Genomic DNA, 10,266 nt, shown 5'->3' with positions numbered 1-10,266 from the left:
TGTTAATCTCTGGTGTTCTTGGCCAGTATTTAAGCGTTGATGACATAAATTAATAGAACAGATCTATCTCGTTAGTTAGAAAGTCAAATCTTGTGTATGTAGCTTAGAAACATCAATCTGGTAATTATATAATTTAGACAAATCGATCCTATTCGGCTTAATCGATCCATAGTTTTATAAACAAACCTGTTATGGAAATGAATCCCAATAAAGCCTTCATTATATTGTTTTAGTAGCTACTTATATTACAATTACAAATAGATGAGCATATAATATTTAGTGTTATTTATTTGATAGAATAGTCAAAGAATAGATATAGAAATATTTATTTATTAACCAAGTCGTACTGCCCCCTGCTGTTCATGTAACTGTAGTGCAACATCCATTCAGTGTATAATATATATATATAACACCTTGGACCTCAAGACTGAATCTTAAATGGCTCCAGGAAGCAGGAAGTGATGTTTGTTAAGACCTCAGTTTCATGAACATTCCAATGTAGGTAGGGGATAATTTGTGATTTCAATTGTACAATTGTACAATTTACACAGATAATCCTGCTCAAAAGTTTACCCCCCCTACCCTACCCTACCCCCTCTTTACACTTAACATGTTTTTGCAGGTTCTGTGAGGTGAATCGAATCTTCAGACAAACCTAATAACGCAAAGCACGAATCACAGATTTAGTCCCAAAATTCAATTCAGCTGCCAAGACAAAAAAATATACAGTCAAGTGCAAAAGTCTGTGGACCCTCAGGACAAACTGAAAATAATCACTAAGTGTACCAGATGTTCCATCAAGATCCTTTCTATTACAAAAACATTTCAAAACTGTCCACCTATAAAAAATTTTCCTCACATATCTATTAACACTCTCAGGGTTTTATATCATTAATCTTTTAGTAAAGAAAATAAAGAAATGCCTCACTGAAGCATAACTCAGTGATAAATAGACAAAGTTTCACCTGAGTCACAAACCAAATAACCCTTTTGAACGCGGACCCGCAACTAAAAGTTGTCATTTATTTATTTGATCTCTTTGAGCTGCCCGTGTTTTTTAATTCATGTCATTCAACTTAAAAAAGTCAGGACTTCGGTTAGTCAGAAATCATTCGGTTACAACACACAGTCACGCGTTAATGCAGACATCGACAGCATAGATCTGACCGTCACAGAGTGTACAGACAGACAGGTAACGAGCCAAATAAATGATTAAAATACATTTGCTGCAGGTTTGTATCATATGTTGTATTAAAAATAAACACTATACAGGGAAACACATTAGACATGGAAATGAATAAATATGGGGTGGTGTAGATAATCAGATGTATTATTTCTTCATCAAATTCAACACATACACACATTTTCTGTGTCTTCATGCTATCATCTATGCACTGTAGTATCTGTTATTTTGAAAAAAGTGTTCCTGAAAGAATCGATTATGGCTTTTTATTATTTTTTTTTATATTTTTGCATAAAGGATTACTACAGATTTTGGTAAGGGGTTGTAAAGGGTTTAACTGTCAATGTCAAACTGCTTTGCTGTAAGAGGAATGAAGCACGTCTACTTTCACTCCCTGTGCTTTTACAGGAAAATAATCAACAACCAGTCATGATCGATGTGATGTGAAGTGGGCGGTACCAGAGGCTGAGCATTGATCATTTTACCAAGATAAGTAAGCATATAAGTTACAAATGTCTCTCGCTTTTAATTTTAATCCGTGGATTTTAAGCCTGCCCACATAATCGAGCTGTTGCCATGGAAACGATACTTTATACATTATATCACGTTTGTTGTGTATTGAAATGTATATTTTGGTAAATATCTGAGGTCTGATCTGAACAATTTGACAGAATGGTTGTTATATGACTGGTGAACGTTATTGTGAAGTGTGTTTAAGAAAAGCTGTCTTTAATTCCCTGTGTGTGTTTGGTAATATGGCTGGAGAGTAATTTTAGGGAGAGCTGCTGAGGTACATGTTCAGTGCCGGAGTGAAGATGAGGATGGTGCCGACTACAGACACGGTGAGAAAGACCCACAGGAAGATCCGGTCCAACACCTGAGCCACAAACTTCCAATCTTGAACCACCTGAAAACACAAACACACACACACACACACACACACACACACACACACACACACACACACACACACACACACACACAGGACTATAAACACTAATGTATTCTCACAGTTTTACAATAAATACAGATTAAATATACAGAATCCAACAAGAGACAACAACTATAAAAAAAACATGTTAACTCTAGGTTTGTTGGCCGTAATAATGTCGGCTGGTCCGACCTACAACCAGGAACTGTGGAAGCTTGGAGTTTAACTTTCAGCCAGTAGCCCAATGCCTTAACCAGTGTGATACAGATGGAAAACCAGTCCAATGCAGAAGTATAGAATTCGGAACACCAACATGTTTTGTTTAATCCTCAAAGGGAACATTTCAATAAAACAATCAACCCATACTGTACCTCTCTGATAAAATGCTCCTTCTTGATGTGTCTGGATATGTAGCGCACGGAACTGGTGGCCTTTTCCATCATAGCCACCCAGGACTCGTCCTCTTTTCCTCCCACACACTTCTTCATTCCCTTCTTCATCCCACGCTTCAGCTCTGGACTCCGGTGCGGCTCAGTGTCAGCATAGAGGTAGCGATCGGTGTGGCCACGCATGCACAGCATTCTGGGTAAACTCTGCAGGAAGAGCCTTCTTACCCATGGTGCCATTGGGTGGTAGGTGGCCGATGAGCGGTGGTGCACGTTAATGACAAAGACGGTGACGATGATGGAGAAGGTGACAAAGATCATGATGAAAAGCAGATACTCGCCAATGAGCGGGATCACCTTGGACGAGGACGGGATGATCTCCTCGATGACCAGGAGGAAGACAGTGAGCGAGACCAGCACGGACGTGGACAGCGAGAGCTTCTCACCTTCGTCCGATGGGAGATAGAATACAAGCACAGTGAGGAAAGAGAGGCCAAGGCAAGGGATGATCAGGAATAGCGTGTAGAACAAAGGTAGCCGCTTCAGGATGAAGGAGTAGGTGAGGAACGGATATGAGTAGATTCCGTCGCGGCGGCTCCCTCGCTGCCCGCTGGCGTCCAGGATCTCCCACTCACCGTTGTCGAAAAAGTCCTTGCGGTCCACATAGGGGTCGATCAGTGTCAGATCCACCATGGTGCCATCGTACGTCCATGAACCGAACTTCATCGAACAGTTTTGCCGGTCGAAAGGGAAGAACGTGACGTCCATGGTGCAGGCCGACTTGTAACTGGCTGGAGGAGTCCACGTCACTGTACCATTGTATTTGACGATCGCTTTGGTCATCAGGGAGCCCTCAAAACGTCCGTCAGCACTGAGAGAGAAGAAGAGAGAGACAGAGAGATGAAAAAAAACTGTCCATTCTTTCAGGTGCAGGAGTCTTTCAGCCAATCAGAGCTCGGCAATATTAAGTAGGTGGGACTTGCTTTTGAAAAGCTTTTTGGTTGGTTTCTCCATGCTTACCATTACTCTTTGTGAATGATATAGAATGTTGGATGTTTAATTCTGATTAGTCAGACTGTGTTTCCATGAAAATTGCCCTAGCAGGTTCCTTTCTGAAGTAACAACTAAAACCGAGACTAACTGTGTTAGCCGGGTATAACTGGAACTGTTTGATTTTGGTATTGTGTAAAGATATTTTTTAATTATTTTATGTAAAAAACATTACAAATATTGATTTATTTGATAAAATAATGACTGAGGAGAAGATGCACTGATTTGTAGTGAACACCTTGGGTCTTACTTTTCATACAGGACAATGTCTGGCAGCCAGATGTTCTCAGATGGCACTCGGATAGATGTAATTCCCCCATAATTCTCCGGGTTCCAGCTCAGCTTATAGTCCGTCCACTCCTACAAAACATAAACGTACAGTGATGTGAGAGACGAATATTCAACGACAATGTCCTCAGAACCTGGAAGCCTTCAAAATACAAGAATACCCTAATTTCATGAAATGACTGAACGGTTCATAGAAGCAGTGTGTTTACCTGCCACAACCAGACGTTAGTAGTCATGAGCTGGTTCTTTTCATCCTAGAGAAAAGAGACAGGCACAGATGAGGCGGCAGCAGAGAACATAAGCAGGTAAGCGTTACAATACAAATGAAATTAAATTTAGTTTCATGTTGACACACAGACATCAAATTTTCTGTTCACATCGAACCACTAATCCAGAAAATAGTCTTTAAAGTGATCGTTGATCTGGCTACAGTGCTACAGAAAATGCTGTTTTACTCCATTTTGTCTCAGGAATGGACCTTGTTTGAGTGTAGCAGTCACATAAAGACGCGTTAGTCAAATTAGACTAGAGAGAAAATCGAGTTTATCGATCCTACAGACTGGGAAAGAAAGACGATGAAGCAGACTTACCACCAGAAGGAGCCAAAGAGTTTTACTGCAATGTTTAAAGCCATCTCTTAGTTATATTACAATAATCACTAATGTATATGTATACTGATGGTCAAAGGGTATTTACTTTGTTTCCTGTTTTATTGAAAGTCAGCATGGTTCATTATATAAACTTATTTATTTGAACTGATTGCATTGAATTAAACACACTGTTGTTGTTGTTTTTTTGTTTTTTTTTCGTAGATCAGTGAATCACATTCACTGAGACCAAGAGAGTGTGAATATGTATGCATGGCAGAGGACTATGTAAATGAATAATTCCTGAGACCAAAGAGCTTCAGTGTTACACAAGATTAGCCTCCGAGCTGCTTCCTGTTGACATGTAAGTGTTCCCTCTTCTCATTAGGAAAGGCTCAGGACACGTGAAGAACTCATCACACACGTTCCTGTGTAGGTTACTATAGAAACGTTCTTCTGTTAGAAACAGTGCCATCAGAGTTGCTGCTCTAGAAACCTCCTGGCTAATCAGATCAGAGAATTTAACAGCCCTGTGGTATAAAGATCATCAGAATATGTACGAATTGAACATAGGCTCCATTAGAGCAGGAAAGCAATCTCCAGATCTCCGCTTCCCATCGATTCAGCGAGTGTTAGCACATTAACATAATTCACTTTCTGTACAACAAGCTTCCTCAGCAAGCTGAGCTGAAAGGTTTTCTATCCTGTTTCAAACTGTTGAGTGACTTATACTGTGTGTGTGGTGTGTGTGTGTGGTGTGTGTGTGTGTGTGTGGGTTTGGGGAAGTCTTAAATCATACACACAGACACAAATCAGTGCTCCTGAGTCCCAGACCATAAACTAAACTATCAATTCTACTGATTTACTGTGTGTGTGTGTGTGTGTGTGTGTGTGTGTGTGTGTGTGTGTGTGTGTGTGTGTGTGTGTGTGTGTGTGTGTGGTTATAATATAAAATGGCATAGTTTGTTTCTGTGTTTTTGCTGATAAAACACTAAATGTGGAATTTGCAACATTAAAATCGTGTGTAGGTGTGTGTGGGGTTATGATTTGAAATGGCAGTGTGTGTGTGGTTATGATATGAAATGTTATAGTGAGTGTGTGTATGTAGTTACAGTATGGTAAGAAATGCCATAGTGTGTGTGTGTGTGTGTGTGTGTGTGTGTGTGTGGTTATAAGAAATGTCATAGTGTGTGTGTGTGTGTGTGTGTGTGTGTGTGTGTGTGTGTGTGTGTGTGTGTGTGTGTGTATGTGTGTCTACAGCCAAAGTATGCCATCCATCTTTGCCCTTGTTAGCATCAGTATTTCACACTTATTGTACTTCAGTACACCTCCCAAATCCATTACACGCTTCATTTCTCTCCTTTTTTGTTCCTACTAGAGCCCTTAATGGATCTTCAAGCGTTACAGCCACGCTCTGTGTTTGGCAGTGCACTTTTTCTCTTGACAGGCTGTTTCCCTGGTGCACAGCTTGGATAAAATACTTGATGTAACTTTTCAGATGCTTAGAGTGTTTTTGTCTGTCTCATCTGAACTCACAAAAAAATCTGAGCATCAAACAGAGAGCTGAACATGTGAACCTGTATTAGGTGTATGTGTTAGCTTTGTGCAGTCGTACAGAAGCAACACACCTGGAATACTTGGCAGGTGTGTTAGCTTTGTGCAGTCGTACAGAAGCAACACACCTGGAATACTTGGCAGTATTTTCCATAGTGTGTATTTTTACGTTGTATGTGTGATAGTGCATGTGTGTGTGTGTGAGAGAGAGAGAAAGTGTGAGAAACTTACCACGTCCACCAGCTGTGAGATCTTGAGGCCGAAGCGGACAGTGATGGAGTCATTGGCGTGTAAGACAGGTCTCACCCACTTCTGATAACCATGAAAAAGTTTCCTCAACAGCATGTCCTCCAGTTCGGCCAAAGACAACAACTCCTCTGAAGCTGGAGGGAGAGGGAGAGGGAGAGAGAGAGAGAGAAAGAGAGAGAGAGAGCAGCAGAGCAGGACAGAGAGAGACAAAACAGGAGGTATGAATATTTTTAGAAAGAGAGAAATAGACAGAAAGAGGGAAAAATAAAGAAATATGGAGAAACTACAAGTGAAATGGAAGGATGGAATGAGAAAACAGTTTTTTCCCAGACACAGAGAACTCAAGCTGGCAAGAGACAGAGATAGAAATAAAGAAAGAAAGAAAGAAAGAAAGAAAGAAAGAAAGAAAGAAAGAAAGAAAGAAAGAAAGAAAAAAAGAAAGAAAGAAAGAAAGATGCCATAGATGGTGATGGAAAGCATAGACATATAGAATGATATACAGAAAGACAGAGAGAGAGAGAGAGAGAGAGAGAGAGAGAGAGAGATCATGAAAGTGATAGAAAAATTGAAAAAGACAAAAAAGGAGCGACAGATGGTGATACAATGAATAATCATACTGAGATCAACAGACAGAAAGCATGAGAGGAAAAACATTTTTTTAAATATAAATACAGAGTAAATGTGTGAGAAATAAAAAGAGGTTTAAAAAAGAAAGAGAAATTTTAGACACCAAAATGGGAGAAAAATTGAAAAATAATTATAGATGTTAGGAGACAAATAATTTACCTCAGAAATCCTGTCAAGTTAGCTCATGTTAGTTGTGGTTTGCACAAATTAGCAGTACGAGCCTGTTAGCTAGTTGGCTAATGTTCTCAGAACAGATTTAGGAATATTTATGACTATGTACTGTTAGACATCCTGTCAGGATGTCACATAATCTCATGTTCTTAAAAAGGTAAAGAACATATATCTCGTCAGGTTAGCTCAGGTTAGCTATAGTTTACACAGATTATCAGTAAACTCATTTTAGCCTAATGGCTTACGCTCTCAGAGAAGCCCAAGGGTCTCATTTATAAAGTGTGCGTATGCACAAAACGGGGCTGGAAAAGTGCATACGCCAGTTTTCACGCAAAGGTTGTGATCCATAAAAAACAAACTTGATGGGAAAATGTGTGCACCTATAAGCAAACTTTGAGACGTGCGTACGCACATTCTGAAGACAAAGGGAATTGGCGACACAGATGGTGAGGTCGTGAACTGAAGTTAGATTGTAGAAAATTCATGTGAGAAGAACAATTATAAGAAATCAATGACATTTAATTTTCACTCCTTTTCATACGTTATATTCACATTATCATGAAGATTAAATCCAACAGTGTTATTTGTGCCGATTGTTTTAGGCTATATACATCTAGTAAAATCCAAACGTAATTCAAAATGTATTAAAAATAAAAAAATAATAATAATAATCAGCGCTACTCCGTCCAGGGTGTATCCTGCCTTGATGCCCAATGATGCATGAGGATAGGCACAGGCTCCTCGTGACCCGAGTTGTTAGAATAAGCGGTAGAAGATGAATGAATGAATGAATGAATAATCAGCGCTGCTTTACAGTCACATTGTCCACAACGGGAGCGCAGGAGGAGATGGAGCGACTACATGTCATACAGAATAGCATGACATACCCTTTTATTAGAGAACTGCAGAACACAGTGTAAAAACGAAACATTTTCCTTAATGTACATATATCATAAAATGTCAAAGTCTGCAAATACTGTCATGAAGCACAATCGCTACTCATCATCTGTCCTAACTATTACGGTGTTCATTACAAAACCGTCATGAAGAAGTATGTACTCAGTATAACATTTTCGTCTTAAATTTTCGCCCACAAATTAATTCTGTGATTTTGTCAAGGTGTTAACGATCAGTCTAATTGCTAGAAACATACAAATCCTCCAGTGACCAGGGTATGTAATGCTTCATGATGGCACTGCTGGCACTGTTGGAGGATTACGCCAATGGGAGAATAAGGAGAGAACGAGTTTTCAGGGACCATGAGGATTTCCTGGCCCATTATGATGACTGGCTAATAAGCTGATTTTAGATTCCATAGAGCTGTGCTCTTAGATATATGTGTTGAATTGGGTCCAGTATTAGAGAGGGAAACATGCCGGAACCATGCCATCCCAGTCCAAATACAAGTCCTCACCACTCTAGGGTTCTTGGCAACCGGCTGTTTCCAGCAGGAATTGGGAGACAGGTAAATTATTTATATTAAAAAAACTATAAGTGATTCTCAACTTTGTGTCTAAGACCTTTTTGTATATGAAATAATTCTATTGGAATCTATCATCTCACCCTATAGGTCTGGTAGATCACAGCCGTCCCTGAGTGCCATAATAACTGTCGTTTGAATGGTATACTTAATATGAGTACTCGATACATCAGGTTCCCCTACACTGTGTGAGAACAGGCCGAAATTAAAATGCAATTTGCAGCAATGTCTGGTTTCCCAAATGTAATCGGCGCAATTGACTGCGCTCATGTTGCTATACGGGCACCATCTGAAAATGAATTTGCTTATGTTAACAGAAAGCATGTGCATTCTATTAATGTGCAAATCATATGTGACTCCAACATGATCCTCACAAACATTGTGGCACGCTGGCCTGGTTCAACACATGATTCCTTTATCTTGACACATAACAGTGTAGGGAACAGACTAAATGCAGGCGCAGTACGTGATGGCTGGCTTCTTGGTGAGTTTAACAATATTAAAAAGTAGAAAATGTAACAATTTTGTTTTTAATATAATTATAACAATGTTGCTTTTATATATGATTATATAATATATATATAATTCTATATATAAATAAAATATAATTATGACCTGCAGGCGACAGTGGCTACCCCTAAGACGCTGGCTCCTCACCCCAATTTTAAACACACAGAGCGCAGAGGAAACTCATTATAACGAGGTCCACTCTTGTGCCCGTGCAGTGATTTGCACTGACTATTTATGGTTAAAAATGGGCGTGTACAGGGCGGGATTTGAGGCTGGTTCACGTACGCACATCTGCGGGTGATCTGTGATTTATAAAGGGAACATTGCTTACACGTGTGCGTACGCACGTTTTATAAATCGGAATTTTTTTTGCCGTACGCCATTTTTGGCTTTTGGGGGCACGTAAACTTTTAGTAGGGATCCTACGCACAGTTTTATAAATGAGACCCCTGGCACATTACATCGGGTAAGCTAGTAGGCTAGTTAGCAGAAAAGAATATTAACCTTAATAAAGGTTAATACTTTAATTCTTTAGATTTCCATAGAGATTCAGTCAGCAATGTTTATCACTTATTAGATTTAGTTTCAAGTTCACGTGCATTATTCTCTCCATATCTGATTGGCTGAGGGTTTTAAGGTCGTAAGCGTCTGATTGGCTGATTCCCAGGAGGATGAGCAGGGTACAAAGTAATGGAGTGACAGCTGGTCCACTCTCCTTTGAGCTCTCCGGCTGACTCAGTGACCGCTGAGACATGATCACCTCAGACAGAAGCTTGAGGCATTACACACACACACACACACACACACACACACACACACACACACACACACACACACACACACACTGCAGAACACATGCCACAGTTACTGCAACTCCTCACTAATGAATTAAGGAAATGAACCAGATGCTTTTTGCGGGGGGTTTAAGCACAGAGGACTGGAGCTCATTATGTCGATGATGTCGAGCAAAGAAACAACAACGCAGAAAATTTTTCATCTACCTTTACATACAGTAACTCATAAACTGAACCAGACCTAATAAACTTGAGGCCACACGTCTTTTCTGGGCCTGATATACTAAAGCCATATCACATCTCTTGTTTTAAGGCAAAGAGACATAAAGGCCACACATTTTTAATGGAACAAAAGGTGGTCACACCCATTTATCTTGGATTTGAGAGATTCTGAGGCCACATCTCCTTTCCCAGGATTTATAAACTGAAACCACATCCCTTATCTCATGGCTGAGA

At 39.8% G+C, this 10,266-nt stretch overlaps 1 protein-coding gene across 2 annotated transcripts in view; it reads right to left on the bottom strand.

Annotated features, from left to right (window-relative positions):
• Window positions 1–1,009: 1,009 nt before the first annotated feature.
• The window catches only part of chrnb3a (cholinergic receptor nicotinic beta 3 subunit a), a 12,828-nt gene continuing 3,571 nt past the window's right edge, over window positions 1,010–10,266 (bottom strand). The window contains exons 2-7 of one of the 2 annotated variants that reach the window (XM_047816909.1): window positions 6,516–6,574; window positions 6,211–6,362; window positions 4,048–4,092; window positions 3,801–3,910; window positions 2,486–3,371; window positions 1,010–2,090 (exon numbers count right to left, since the gene is read on the bottom strand). In XM_047816909.1, coding sequence (XP_047672865.1) covers window positions 1,956–2,090; window positions 2,486–3,371; window positions 3,801–3,910; window positions 4,048–4,092; window positions 6,211–6,324 — 1,290 coding nt within the window. In that variant the 5' untranslated portion in view covers window positions 6,325–6,362; window positions 6,516–6,574 and the 3' untranslated portion in view covers window positions 1,010–1,955. The remainder of the gene's footprint in view (window positions 2,091–2,485; window positions 3,372–3,800; window positions 3,911–4,047; window positions 4,093–6,210; window positions 6,363–6,515; window positions 6,575–10,266) is intronic. The other variant, XM_027134824.2, reaches the window with a different exon arrangement.

Source organism: Tachysurus fulvidraco, chromosome 7, assembly GCF_022655615.1.
Source record: "Tachysurus fulvidraco isolate hzauxx_2018 chromosome 7, HZAU_PFXX_2.0, whole genome shotgun sequence".
Taxonomy (NCBI): domain Eukaryota; kingdom Metazoa; phylum Chordata; class Actinopteri; order Siluriformes; family Bagridae; genus Tachysurus; species Tachysurus fulvidraco.
Note: the sequence above shows the minus strand (reverse complement) of the source record. Positions and strands in the feature narration are given on the sequence as shown.